The sequence below is a fragment of the Bos taurus genome, chromosome X, assembly GCF_002263795.3.
Source record: "Bos taurus isolate L1 Dominette 01449 registration number 42190680 breed Hereford chromosome X, ARS-UCD2.0, whole genome shotgun sequence".
Classification (NCBI taxonomy): Eukaryota; Metazoa; Chordata; class Mammalia; order Artiodactyla; family Bovidae; genus Bos; species Bos taurus.
The window spans coordinates 56,802,025-56,816,821 of record NC_037357.1 but is presented as its reverse complement, the minus strand read 5'-3'; the positions used below and the strand labels follow the sequence as shown (position 1 = coordinate 56,816,821).

The 14,797-nt window shown below is 48.2% G+C and overlaps 1 protein-coding gene across 3 annotated transcripts in view; it reads left to right on the top strand.

Moving 5' to 3' along the window:
* The window catches only part of COL4A6 (collagen type IV alpha 6 chain), a 338,008-nt gene extending 323,211 nt beyond the window's left edge, over window positions 1-14,797 (top strand). For all 3 annotated transcript variants that reach the window (XM_024988805.2, XM_002699886.6, XM_005227897.5), the window contains 12 exons: window positions 109-216; window positions 304-411; window positions 1,337-1,408; window positions 2,274-2,399; window positions 6,657-6,773; window positions 7,041-7,202; window positions 7,394-7,492; window positions 8,885-9,031; window positions 9,753-9,869; window positions 10,747-10,938; window positions 12,230-12,516; window positions 13,205-14,797. In XM_024988805.2, the coding sequence (XP_024844573.1) occupies window positions 109-216; window positions 304-411; window positions 1,337-1,408; window positions 2,274-2,399; window positions 6,657-6,773; window positions 7,041-7,202; window positions 7,394-7,492; window positions 8,885-9,031; window positions 9,753-9,869; window positions 10,747-10,938; window positions 12,230-12,516; window positions 13,205-13,465 (1,796 nt within the window). In that variant the 3' untranslated portion in view covers window positions 13,466-14,797. The remainder of the gene's footprint in view (window positions 1-108; window positions 217-303; window positions 412-1,336; window positions 1,409-2,273; window positions 2,400-6,656; window positions 6,774-7,040; window positions 7,203-7,393; window positions 7,493-8,884; window positions 9,032-9,752; window positions 9,870-10,746; window positions 10,939-12,229; window positions 12,517-13,204) is intronic.

Here is a 14,797-nt window from a genome sequence, read left to right as displayed (position 1 = left end):
TGGTGGCTCAAAATGGCTTCACCTTCCTGCCCCTACCCCCACCTCCTGTGGAGGAACATACTCCCTGAACTATACCCTGATCACTCAGCACTTTTCTTGATTTTGTAGGTGTGAAAGGAAAAGACGGACCAGTTGGTGATGTGGGTTTCCCAGGAAACAAAGGTGAAGATGGGAAAGTTGGTATTTCTGGAGATGTTGGCCTTCCTGGCTCCCTAGGTACCATGACACATGACAACTTTATTCTGAAAAATTTCAGATCAGCGTCAAGACTCCTTCTGATTTCTGCCTTTTTTTCATTCTTAGGACTCCCCGGAGTTGCAGGCATGAGAGGAAATCCAGGGCTTCCAGGTTCTCCAGGCCACCCAGGGGCAACTGGGCCCCTGGGTCCCCCTGGCCTAATAGGAACCAAAGGTATGTGTATTAGGGCGTGGCAGTGGGGAAAAGGGTCCTTTCCTCAAAAAAGGGTAGTAACTACTTTCTATTAGGAGACCCTAGCTGGGGTTAAGCCATATCCAGGGGAGTCATTGACTGAGCTGCATGAGAGGTAATGGGAAAGGAGGAAGAAAGGAGGACGGGCATGAGTGGAAGCAGGAAAACATGGGGTCCATGGAGAGCAGAGTTAGGAAGGAAGATCACCGCCCTGGCATAGGTAGCCTTTCCCTGACTGAGAGAGCGGGCAGCAAGTCTCTGGGAGCTGGCAACTCAAGGTCTTGGCATTGCCACTCTGAGTTCTTCTTGAAGTTACCTAATTATCTACCATCCTGGAGGAGGGCATGGCAACCCACTCCAGTATTCTTGCCTAGAGAATCCCATGGACAGAGGAGCCTGGCGGGCTACAGTCCATAGGGTCGCAAAGAGTCGGACATGACTAAAGTGACTTAGCACAGGACAGCACTGCTCTTAAAGCTATGTGTACATGCATGTTCAGTCGCTCAGTCAAGTCTGACTCTTTGCAACCCCTTAGACTGTAGCCCACCAGGCTCCTCTGTCCATGGGATTCTCCAGACAAGAATACTGGAGTGGGTTGCAGTGCCCTCCTTCAGAGGATCTTTCCAACCCAGGGATCAAACCCTTATCTCACGTCTCCTGAATCAGCAGGCAGGTTCTTTGCCATTAGCGCCACCTGGGAGCTGGTCTCTAATGAGAGGCAGAAACACTTAGGGTGGAAGGTAGAGACTAAGGGTGGTCCAGTCTCCCTTAGGGCATTAATTAATGCTTCAAGAATGCTCAGGACCTTTGAAATGAGGACTTTGCAGTGCCCTCGGGGGCAGGACCTTTTGCTGACCCTTCATGATTCAGAGTTGCTGGAATCATTTCTGATCTTCTCTCCCCTCAGGTTTCCCTGGACTTCCAGGTTTACATGGACTGAATGGGCTTCCAGGAACCAAGGGGACTCATGGAACTCCAGGTAAGCAAGACCCTGGAAGGCAAGGAGGAGAACACCAACTCTTCCAGAAGCCTGATGGGGCTGATCTTGAGTTCTAGGCCACAATGTATCCCATATCCTTAGACTCCTAGATGTCCTTAGTATGAGTGAGTGGAAGTCGCTCAGTCGTGTCTGACTCTTTGCGACCCCATGGACTTATACAGTCCATGGAATTCTCCAGGCCAGAATACTGAAGTGGGTAGCCTTTCCCTTCTCCAGAGGATCTTCCCAACCCAGGGATCGAACCCAGGTCTCCCACATTGCAGGTGGAGTCTTTACCAGCTGAGCCACAAGGGAAGCCCAAAACAGTGGTTAGAGGTGGCTAGATTAGAGTTTTATATAAATTTGGTTAACATTTATTGAGCATTAGGCTAAATATTATACCTGAATTACCTTATTTACTGGAGTGGGTAGCCTTTCCCTTCTCCAGGGGATCTTCCCAACCCAAGGATTGAACCCAGGTCCTCCACATTGCAGGCATATTCTTACCGGCTGAGCCACAAGGGAAGCCCAAGAATACTGGAGTGGGTAGCCTATCCCTTCTCCAGCAGTTGAACCAGGGTCTCCTGCATTGCAGGAGATTCTTTACCAACTGAGCTATCAGGGAAGCCCTTTAGATGTCCTTGCCAGCCCCCAGTTGGGGATGCCTTGATGTGTGTGGGGGGGGGGGGCAGGAGGGGTAGAAAGTTGAATGGAGTTTGTCTTTCTACCTGCATCAGCTCTCCTCCCTATCATTTCAGCCCTCAGCCTCTGGTGTCTGTGAGGCAGACTCCCTGCAAGTGAGCTGGGCACAAGGGCCTCAGCCCCACTGAGTTGTGTCCCCGCATCTCTCTGCATCTCCTCCTAGGACCTAGTATAACCGGTGTGCCTGGGCCAGCTGGCTTGCCTGGTCCCAAAGGGGAAAAAGGTTCTCCAGGAATTGGCATCGGAGCCCCAGGAAAGCCAGGTATAAGAGGACCCAAAGGTAGTCAAGGTAAGTAAGCCCAAGTTACACTTGGCTGGGCAGCCAGGGTTGGGGTTCCTTGGGGTCATGTGGCTCCCAGGGATGAGTTGTGCATGTCTTTACATCTCTGGGGATTTCAGAACCCAACTACTGACAAAAAGAGGGTAGGCTCCACCTCAGGCTTTCCCAGGAAGGGGTGTCAGAGAGCAGTTCAATGAGTCCTCTCTAGCCTCCAGCTTCCCTCCAGCTCTCCCTTATTAACCACAGGGCCTCTCTTTCTCACTTTGTCAGAGTCTAGTTTTAATGGTCCTGAGGGACTGGGCTTGTCCACTTAGCGAGAGGTTTTCCAGAAATCTCTTGGTGTCCAGGGCAGTTGGCAGTCATGGGGCCCTGAGAAGACAGTTGTGGCTGCTGGAAGGAAGCCAAGACTAAGAGGATAAATATCTCCCTAGGATAGGCACACAGCAAGCAGTTAATTAGGATTTACTGGGTTTACTAGAAATAGATTTCACCTTAATCTCAGCCCCTGACTCATCACATAGTCTGAAGTCCCTTTCTGAGTCTCCCTTCCCCTACTTCTCGGGCTTCCCTGATGGCTCAAACAGTAAAGAATCTGCCTCCAATGAAGGAGACCTGGGATCAATCCCTGGGTCAGGAAGATCCCCTGGAGATGGGCATAGCTACCCACTCCAGTATTCTTGCCTGGAGAATTCCATGGACAGAGGAGCCTGGTGGGCTACAGTCCATGGGTCACAGAGAATCAGACACAACCGACTGACTTTCACTTTCACTTTTTTCACTTCCCCCACCTCTCAAATAATAAGAATGAATTCTGATTCTTTAACTCTCCTTAGAAATGTTGTAGAGATGCATATACCTCCCACTCAGTGTAGAACAAGACATTCATTTCATGCATCACCATAGCTGAGAGCAGGGGCTCTGAAGTCGGACTACTGGATTCAAATCCCAGCTCTCCTTCTCACTAGCTACATGACCTTGAACAAGCAGGTTACTCACCCCTCCATCCCAAAGGAACCCATAGGTTTCCTTTTCTATAAAATGTGAATAAGAGAATCTACCCTATATATTTGGTGAAACATCAATGAGGAGTGAGGTAATACATATGGAAGCACCTAGAACAGTGCATGGCGGCTTCCCTGGTGGCTCAGGTGGTAAAGAATCTGCCTGCAATGCAGGAATCCTGGGTCTGATCCCTGGGTCGAGAAGAGCCTCTGGAGAAGGAAATGGCAACCCACTTCAGTGTTCTTGCCTGGGAAATCCCATGACAGAGGAGCCTGGCAGGCTTCAGTCCATGGGGTCACAAAAGAGTCAGACATGACTGAGCGACTAAGCACCTTACACCTTAGCATGGCACGTAGTAGTTGGTCAAGAAACATTGGCCATTCTACTATCACATGTTACCTGGGGAAATCATGTATGCAAAATGTTCTGTTCCTCATAGTTCTGGGGCCTGATGTCCAGCACATCACTTTATGCATTTATGTGCATGTTTGTATAATCTGCGTAGGTTTTCCAGGAACTATATTCATGCATTAATTCATTTCCAGCTGCATTTTATGTTGGGGCATCTGCTGTCTCTGTGTTTACTCTTTCCTTTGTCTGGACCAACCTGTACTTTTCTGAAAGCCAGCAGTTTCTCCAGAAGTGAGGGCTTAGGAAGGGAAGCTTTATGGCTTCTTTGGCAGGAGATAGAGAAAGGTCTGGGTCCTGGGTGGAAGCACAGGCATGCCTTTTCTGTTTTTAAATCTTGACTATGAATTCCTGGTCATTACATTATTCATTGCCTTTGGCTATCTGAGGTAATAAAACCACAAATACAAATGCAGCAAACAGCACATGTCAAGATGGATACATTTCAGGTGCATAATGTTGAAGGGGGAGAAAGGGGAAGTTGAAGAGGAATATGTTTAGTGTGATTCCAACCAATATGTTGTTTAGGGATGCAAATATGCATGGATATTCAAACTGTGATGAAAAGGGAATGATGAACACAAACCTCAGGACTGGTTGCCTCTGGGAGGGAGGGAAGATGGTAAAATCTGTAAAGGGTCTGAAAAGAACAACCTAGAGGGATGCGATGGGGTGGGAGGCAGGTTCCAGAGGGAGGGGACTTATGTACACCTATGGCTGCTTCACGATGATGTATGGCAGATGCCAACACAACATTGAAAGCAATTATACTCCAATTAAAAATAAATAAACTTAAAACAAAAAAGCCAGGAAAGAAAAAGAAATTCAAAGGTATTGCTATCTTCTTTTCCTTAAATTGGGTGGTTGGAACACAGATGTTCATTCTATCTAGATGATTGTTTACATATGGTTTATAAATATTCTTCTCTTCTTCTCAGTATCTAATTAAAAGAATTTGTTTTAAAACATACATATCAAATATCATATCCCCCAACAGTAACTGAATCTCTAATTTGATTATAGAAATCAATGTATAACAAAGGTTTACCCCTTAGGAAATTTCCTAGGAGCAAACCCTGTCCCTACAATACATTTATCTAAATAACATTAAATTATGCCATTGATTTCCATATTTGCAGTATATACTTGAGAGGCCACATTAGTATATTTTGGGTTTTTTTTTTAGGGCTGTGATGATGGAATAAGTTGGGAAAATATGCCATCTTGCATTTCCATCATGTGATCACTGAAAATACCTCATTCTTAAAGAAACACTTGAGCTTTTTTTTTTTAACTATGTGAGGTCAGTAGTACCTTTATTTCAGGTTTAATAATATATTAGTGTAATTTTAAAATCAAGAAACAGTTCGAAAAGAGGAGTTGGCTGTAAAAATTGCCATGGAAACAAACTTTATAATCTGTGCCTAGCCCACACTTACTCTACTATATGTGGTGTCTTGTTTACTTGTTTTGCATAATTTCAGCCCATATATATGTATAGATATATGAAGATATATCTTCAGGACAAAAATACAGTATGTCTTTCTTTTCAGATTTTTACCTTTATGAAAATAAAAACTACTTCAAAGACTCATCAAGACATAACTAAAAGTAGTACCATGTGGTTTTGTGACTAGTTTTGCTTTTTGTTTTTACTTTGTTTCTTTTCCAGACTTCTAATAGTTGGAGACTTATTGATATTTATTTTTTCCTCATTTATGTTTCATCAGTATTCAATTAATCAATGAGCTATTAATGATGCCCAAATCAACCAATCTGCCATCTTCCCTTACAAGTTTTCATGGATTTTCTATTTCTTAGCAAAATATGAGAAAGTCTACATTAATATTTTCAGCTTTTTGGTCAGAACAATCAAATGCAACATTAATATTTTGGTATTTTCTTGTCACAAACAAGAATCTCAACCAGCAAAACAGTTTATCAATCAATTTGAATTAATTCCTCTTCATTTAAATACCTTCTAGAATATACCAAAGTAATAAATACACTCCATCCATGTTACAAGAATAAAATAGATTTCTGCATTTGTATATGTGGCTTTGATATGTTTTCCCAGCAAGATTATCATCTATGTTTTTGATGTATGCATATTACATACATCTTCTATAATCTGTTGAAATTTTTTTGGTTTTGAACCTAATAGAAATCATCCCACAAACAGAAATTTGAGCAAATATTATGTACATAGGCCAGTAAGTGGCTATTTTCCTTGGCCAAACGGAGAAGGGATTTAGGCAATTAAGAAAGCATTTAGCTAATATCATGAATCACCTATAACACTGGTTTCCAGCTTGCCTGGAAGACCCAGAAATTAGCCAGATAAGACACCAGGGGTCTCAGCACCCTTCCCACCTCCATTCTGCTGGAGCAGGTGAGGTTCTCTTCTGACTGGTTAGGGGCTACACCCTACCTCCGTCTATAACCTTCTCTGGTCAGCAGCAGACAAGACTGGCTAACTGAATGAAACATTATACAATAGGGACAGTAGGTGTAAAAACACCTCAGGGAACTTCAGTTCCAAGTGCTACAGTTATACCTTCTTTTCTTCCTGATTTTGGGGAAATCTGTTTACCATATTTCTATTACCAGAGAGGTTGGAGAGCTAGAACTTTCTGAGGCTCTATTCATCCCAATTCAATGCCAGTGGGGCCTCTCTGAGCTCCTGTCAGCTGTTTGGGGCCACTGGCTGCCAAGGGAGGAGCAAGGGATAAGAGCCCTCTCTGCTGGCCTAGGCTGCTCTGGCTGCTACCTAATGGCTTCCATTTTCTCTGAGAGAGCCTGGCCCTCTCTTAGGTACACAAAGCCCCTGCAGCCCCTTTTATTTATTCTTTGCAGGTTTTCCAGGTCTCCAGGGCGCCGCTGGTCTCCCCGGTGCACTGGGCCTCTCCTTGCCTTCAGTCATAGAAGGACAGCCTGGTGACCCTGGGCGACCAGGTCTAGATGGAGAACGAGGTAAAGCCAGGAAGCCCAAAAAAGGCTGGCATTGCCTTGTCTACAGTCCAGCCTCACACCCCTCCCGCTGCAGGGACACAGGGGACCAGAATGGGCTACATTTTGCTAAAAGGGTTTGGGAAGGTCTGGTCACTGGGGCCCCACAGAAGGCGAGGGAACATTATTTGCCTTGGGAATGGGCTTTGGCTTCCTATCAATGTCAAGGCCTTCCACAGCGGCCGTTTCCTCTGTCCCCTGCCCTCATCCCTCTTCCTATCTTATTCCTAGGCCGCCCAGGCCCTCCTGGGCCCCCAGGCCCCCCTGGGCCTGCCTCAGATCAAGGCGACCCTGGAGACCCTGGCTTCCCTGGAATTCCTGGCCCTCAAGGGCCCAAAGGAGACCAAGGAATTCCAGGTTTCTCTGGCCTCCCTGGAGAGCTAGGATTGAAAGGTATGACTGCATGGCTGGCAACTGGGCCCTTTCCCACTCCACAGTTGGAGATGGCCCCTTCCTGCCACCCTGTGAACAGAGACCGGCTGATGATGCTCTTCCGGCCTTTGTCTCTGCTTAATCTCAAGCCCCCTTCCCCCACCAGCACCACCGTGCCAGGCCCTGACTTGCTTTCCTTTGGGCTTTGCCAGGCATGAGAGGTGAGCCTGGCTTCATGGGGACTCCAGGCAAGGTTGGACCACCTGGAGACCCAGGACTTCCCGGGATGAAGGGGAAGGCGGGGCCAAGAGGTGAGTTGAGAGCATGTTCCTGAGTTCGAGGGAGGGCTTGGAGTGAGATTCTTTCAGGAGTCATTTATCACCGTGCCAGAAACGGAGTTTGTCCACCTCGGGAATACCTCTGCCACCATCAGCTCCCAGGACTGAAGGCCACTGCTGCCTTGCAACCATGAATCCTACCACTGATCTCCCCTCTCTGCATCATTTCTGCATTAGTGTGTACTGGGCTGGCACTCAGTTACCACTTATCCATTTGCTGAATCCAGAAATGAAGCCTGTCTTTTACACCACTCCCCTCAATCACACACATCCAATCCTATTAGCAACTCCTGGGGGCTGTGTTTCCAGAATGGGCCTTGCATCCACTCCCCTCTCATCACCTCCACCAATACCTCTCAGATCCAAGCCACCAACATTTCTCATGTGAATCACTGTGGTGACCTGCTGACTGGTCTCCGTGCTTTCATTATGCACCTCCCCCAACAATCGTTTCTCCAGACTGTGGTGGGAGAGGTCTTATAAAAGCAGAAATCATCCATTGGTATCCCATGGCATCCCTCATCACCAGCTTTTACCCTTTGCTGCTCACTGTGCTTTTCTCACACTGGCCTCTTTCTGTTATCCAAAAACATCACACCCTGGCTGGCCACAGGGCCTTTGCACATGCTAGTTCTACTTCCTGGAATACTACCTCCAGCCCCTTCTAATGCTTTAATAATCTCAGCTTAGGTGTCACTGATTGTAAAAGGCCACTTATCACTAAAGCAGGTTCTCTCGGAGAAGGCAATGGCACCCCACTCCAGTACTCTTGCCTGGAAAATCCCATGGACAGAGGAGCCTCGTAGGCTGCAGTCCATGAGGTCGCTAAGAGTCGGACACGACTAAGCAACTTCACTTTCACTTTTCACTTTCATGCATTGGAGAAGGAAATGGCAACCCACTCCAATGTTCTTGCCTGGAGAATCCCAGGGACGGGGGAGCCTGGTGGGCTGCCATCTATGGGGTTGCACAGAGTCGGACACGACTGAAGTGACTTAGCAGCAGCAGGTTCTCTACCCTGTAGCCCTCTCTGCTCCATCCCACAGTCACTGCACTCTCCATTTCCTTTGTAGCACTTTTCACAATTTGCAGTAAGGTTAATGGTTTTTGTCAGGTTATGCATATTTCATCTTTATCAACAGACCATTGTCTCATAAAGGTCTTACTCACTGCTCTATCCCCTCATCTACCAGGGACTAGAACTCAGTAGGCACTCAAGCAAATTGACTTATTTGGCTTCTATCAATAAGCCAGCTGGTTGAGTTTGAGGTCCTAGGCTGTGATGCCAACTGAACCTCCAGGGGCCTTCCCTAGCCACCTCCTCTGCCTCTGCCTGACATTTCCGTTTCTTCCACCCTCCCACAGGCTTATCTGGCCCTCGAGGTGCTCCTGGACACACACCCATTGCAGAAGCCATCCAGGCTCCCCCTGGACCCATGGGTCTTCCAGGCATTGATGGAATCCCTGGCCTCATGGGAGACCCTGGGGTCCAAGGACCTGTGGGCCTACAAGGTGAGTAGGGTGCCAGGGAAAGGGAACTTAGTTGGGAGCTGAGATGGCTTTGATTGGGATGCTGAAGCAACTGGCTAGGAACCCCGCAGCTTCAAGGGGGTAGCTTCATCAAGCATTTCCTTGGTTTCCTCACAAAGCTCCCAATCTTCTTGCCAGGAAGGAGGGCCCCCAGGGCCAGCAATTGTACTTGGCTTCAGAGAACGTGGGCAGAGCACAATAGCTAATCCAGACAGCTTGTCCCTCAGTAATGTGCTGCTGCAGAAAGGAGGGAGTATGGTGGGCAATAAAAAGAAAGGGAGAAAACCCAGGGTTGGGGGACAGAAAATCCAGCTTCTAATTCCAGTTTTGCCTCAACTGGAGTAAGCTAACAGTCTCTCTAGGCCTCAGTGTCCTCATTTCTGACTCGGGACCCCAGCATTTGCCCTGTGTCCTTCCCAGAGTTGCTGGGAGGATGAGACGAAGTGAGGACAGGTGTGTGAAGGGGCTCAGAAGGGCTAAGTTCAGAGTGGGGTCCCAGGGCCGAGCTACCCAGACGTGAACTAAGGACTAGCCTGGGAGGCTCAGCCCTGTCCTCAGCCTGCACTCCCAGGTGATGGCCAAATCTGCCCTCTTCTGGTGAGTCCTGGGCATGACACACAAGTCCCCTTTCTCCAGGGAAGACCTGGAGAAGTCCCTCTTCCTCCACATTGAGTACCCCACTGTGGGCCTTCTCTCCTTGCAGGATCTAAAGGTTTACCTGGCATCCCTGGCAAAGATGGCGCCAGTGGACTCCCTGGCCCACCTGGGGCTCTTGGTGATCCTGGTCTCCCTGGACTACAAGGCCCTCCAGGATTTGAAGGTCTGGCAATGTCAGCACTAGCAGGCAGAGGGCTTCTATAAGGGTTTGAGGCTTGGTAGTGAGTCAAAATCTCAAATCTTGGAATTAGGAAATCTGGCAGTAAAGCTTGACACTACTAGGAGGCTGGAAAACTGGGCTCTCATCCATTCACGCCGACTCCATTCTGAGCTGTGACGGATCAGAGCCCTACATTCCAGAAGGTGAAAAACTGTTCCAAATAGTTCTCTGGGTTCTCTTCCAGCTCTTAAGAGCTATGACTCCCCTGCCCTGCACCAACCCCCTTCTACCAAGGGATTCTGATGTGGACAGAAGGGGGGTTGGTTCCAGGGAGAAGAAAAACTGAGGTAAGATATAGCTGTTCTGCTACTTACCTCCTTTTATATCAAAAATGGCAAATCAACATTCCTGAGGCTCACAGGAAAAGTGCCATGATTGTTAGCTATGCCTGACAGGAAAGGAGGGTGTGATTTTGCCTCGCTAACCCCAGCTCTGCCTTTGCTGCCTTTGATTCAGTGAGTCCTCAGTTATCTCCTATGAAAGCCTGCAACGCCAGCCTGAGAAGTAGCCCTCTCTGCTCATCCCATCCCAGAGAACCCAAGGTTGGGTGACTGTGGAAGAAAAACTGGGTCGTGTGCTTTTCAAAATGAGGACTCTCTAGCCAGATACATCTGAGTTGGCATTCTAGTTCTACCACTTACTAGCTGTAGGTGGTGAGAGTCAGTTTCATTATCCACAAATTGGAGAGATGAGGTTGTAAGGATTGAGTGAGCTAATGCTTGTACATAATGGCCCCTGCTCAACGCTTGCCACCAAGTGAGTACCTGCTGTTATTATTGGCTGTACCTGGCTCACCCCTTTTCTGCTCTCTCCATCTCAGGAGCTCCAGGGAAGCCGGGCCCCTTCGGGAGGGCTGGAGTGCCTGGACAGAGCCTGAGAGTGGGCTACACCTTGGTGAAGCACAGCCAGTCAGAACAGGTGCCCCTGTGCCCCAGCGGGATGAGCCAGCTCTGGGTGGGTTACAGCCTGCTGTTCGTGGAGGGGCAAGAGAAAGCCCACAACCAGGACCTGGGTAGGTACCAGCTCCCACAACCACCCCTGGCCATCTGTCCCCACAAGTTCCACTCCTTGTTCCTCCCAACCATTGGTGGGCCCATGTTGGATAGTGGGTTATAAGTACCAGGTCTAGAGTCATTCATGCAGATCTGGGTTCAAACCCTGGCTCTGCCACTTACTCTGGACATGTTATTCAACCTATTTTACCTTCTGCCTCCTTCTCAATGGAACAAGGCTAATTCTAGTACCTGTCTCATAGGTTGGAGTGAGGATTACAAAAATCACCCATGTAAAATGCTTAGAACAGTGTTTTACATATATTTGTTGTTGTTGAGTTGCTAAGTCGTCGACTCTTTGTGACCCCATAGACTGCAGCACACCAGGCTCCTCTGTCCTACACTATCTCCCAGAGTTTGTGCAAATTCATGTCCATGAGTCAGTTATGCCATCTAACTATCTCATCCTCTGTCACCCCTTCTCCTTTTGCTTCAGTCTTTCTCAGCATCAGGGTCTTTTCCAATGAGTCAGCTCTTTGCATCAGATGGCCAAAGTATTGGAGCTTCAGCATCAGTCCTTCCAATGAATATTTAGGGTTGATTTCCTTTAGGATTGACTGGTTTGATCTGCTTGCAGACCAAAGGAGTCTCAAGAATCTTCTCCAGCACCACAATTCAAAAGCATTAACCATCCATTAAACAGTAATGATTAGTGCTAAGGTGCTTAGTCACCCATTTGTATCTGACTCTTTGCGACCCCAAGGATTGTAGCCCATCAGTTTCTTCCATCCATGGGATTTCCAGACAAGAATACTGGAGTGGGTTGCCATTCCCTTCTCCAGGATGTTTCAGACCCAGGTATTAAACCCAGGTCTCTTGCCTTGAAGGCAGATTCTTTACCATCTGAGCCACCAGGAAAGCAATTAGTAGTAGTAATAATAATATGATCTGTGAGTAACAATGATTATCCCAGAATTAACTGAATTGTCTTCAGGTGTGCTGAGTGTGAAATGTAGACTCACTCTATTAAATGTTGGTTTTACAAAATGGGTTGATTTAGGGAGTCTTCATTCAGTTTCTAAAAAGATTCTTTTCATTATCCAATTTCTCTGGTACACAGAAAGTAAGATTTGATCAGCAGACATCAGGGTGTAGTCCAGGACCGGAAGGAGAGGCAACCATGCTCTGGAACAAGCAGTTGGATATGAATCCAAACCACAATCTAGTCCAGTCGTAGTGGCTCCGAGGACAATCCCAGCCTGGTCCCTCAGCCAGACCTTACCTGCTCCTGCCTATCTTCTCTCCTTCCAGGGTTTGCTGGCTCCTGCCTGCCCCGCTTCAGCACCATGCCATTCATCTACTGCAACATCAATGAAGTGTGCCACTATGCCCGACGGAATGATAAGTCCTACTGGCTCTCCACCACCGCCCCCATCCCTATGATGCCGGTCGGCCAGACACAGATCCCCCAGTACATCAGCCGCTGCTCTGTGTGTGAGGCGCCCTCGCAAGCCATTGCTGTGCACAGCCAGGACATCACCATCCCACAGTGCCCCCTGGGCTGGCGCAGTCTGTGGATTGGGTACTCCTTCCTCATGGTGAGGCACCACACTGCCCCTTCCCCCAGGGTAAAGGCCGAGGGTAGGGAGTGCTTGGAGGGAAATCCTGAAATCGAGTGCTGAAGGAGCTGGGTGACACGAGGGCCAGAACTTTAGGCCAAATATGAGGCTCATCTGTACTCAACAGGTGACACGCCCCCTCATGGCCGTGGTACAGATTGCAAGTAAGAGTTCCAATAAAGGTGACTTCAGAGTAGGAGCTGTTAACAGATCCATGAGGGGATGGGCCCATGGTCTAACCCCCTGGTAGACTATTCCATGCTCTCTCCCTTCTCTGGAAAACACCATCATGGGCTTGGAGCAAAGGGTTCTGAGAACTGCATTCTGAATCCCACTGAATTTTCTTTAATTCAGCCTTTCTCAGATTTCTTCGTCAGTGGAAATCTGCCAGGGGCACTAGCATACTTGGGGGACTTGGCGGGCATCAGCAGTCTGAGAGAAGCTGTCTAGCATGTAGCCACAGCCCAGGAACTGTGGGCTAGGAGGGCACTCGGGAGCTCAGAGGGGGCACTCCTGGCCCTGAGGCGGTGACAAGGATCCAAAACACAGTGTTTGGTTTATTGACCTGACATGGGGGCTGAACCAAGGGACCGGAGCTCAGGGCTGGAGAAGCAGAGCCTGTTGGCTCCCAGGTGACCAGCTCACGGCCACCCTCTGTCCGTTTCAGCACACAGCCGCCGGTGCAGAGGGCGGGGGCCAGTCCCTGGTCTCTCCCGGATCCTGCCTAGAGGATTTCCGGGCTACTCCTTTCATCGAATGCAGTGGTGCCCGGGGCACCTGCCACTACTTTGCCAACAAATATAGTTTCTGGCTGACAACAGTGGAAGAGAGGCAGCAGTTTGGGGAGGAGCCTGTATCTGAGACGCTGAAAGCTGGACAGCTCCACACCCGAGTCAGCCGCTGCCAGGTGTGTATGAAAAGCGTGTAGGGTGGCACCTGCCACTCTGCCCCATGCCCTCCCCTCCTGCACACAACGGTCACCTCACAAACCCGAATGGTCTGAAGAAGGAAGGCCTAAGCCCTTTTGCCCATCTGTCAAGCTGCACCTTGGAGTCTCGTTTGGGCTGGACTACTGGACCTTGGTCACCCCCACCCTCAGGCCCCCTGGGTGAGCCCACCCTGCTGAGGTCTGCTATCCCATTTCAGTCAACCTGGTGCTACAATTCGGTCTGGATGTTTGCGTGATTCTTCATGGCTACCTCAGAAAGACCGCTAGGCCACCACTTTCTTAGAATGCTCGCTTTCCTCACCATCTTGATCAGAAAGCTCTTCATGATAGCTAAGGAGTCATTCCTCTATGTCCAGCGGTCACCACACGTTATTTGGCTTAAACTAGAACCCAGTGTTTCCACACAAAAAAAAATTTTCTCTGGTTCAACATTATGGATGGATGGAGCCTGCACAGGGCAAACTCTCACTCTTCACGGAGACCGAATGAGGTGCTAGCCAGTAACCTGGGGTGAGCTTTGACTCCTTCGACAGTAAGCACGACTGTGCTGGAAGGCCAGCTGCCAAGAGGGGCTCATCAACTTCATATGGTCGTAGACAAATCAATTCCTCCTTGTCAGCTCCCTCCCCAGCCACAGGCAGCAGACTTGGCCTGATGTAGAGTAGAGCAGAGGATGTACCAAATGGGGTCAGACCCATAAAGGGAAATGCGAACTGCCACCCTTTCTCCTGGGCTGGGGGTAGAGAGGAGGATGGGTAAGGAGGTGTGAATTTTGCTTTTGACTCCAGGAACAAAAAGGTAAATCCCTTGTCCCAATTTCTCAGAAGCCCTTGTTTATTCCAAATGCCATCCAGATGTGTGCAATGTGGCAAATCAACACTGCAGTGCTGGTTGCTTTGCATTTTGAGGCTGTGAGAGACTTGCCATTAAAATTTCCATCCAATTGCTCTTTCATAGGTAGCCTGTTAAACCATTTTGATGTTTTTTTAATCCTCATAAAAATCTAGCACACTGCTCTCTTTAACAGTTAGCAGACCCAAAGCAAGCCTGGACAGATTATAAACTATATCGTATTCTGTTTAGGGGGATTATTTTAACCATTTCCTTTAATTATCAATTTCCCAGAACACTTAGCTATGTTGACATGAGGCAATTCCTTCCAGGTGATTCTGTTTCCTTAAATATTATATAAACTGTGCCAACACACACAAAGCATAATCAGTATAATCCGACCTATTGTTACCTTCACTTCTTGAGTAATAAGCATGGTGTCAGCTTTGTACATTGCAAATAAAAGGAATTCAATGTGAA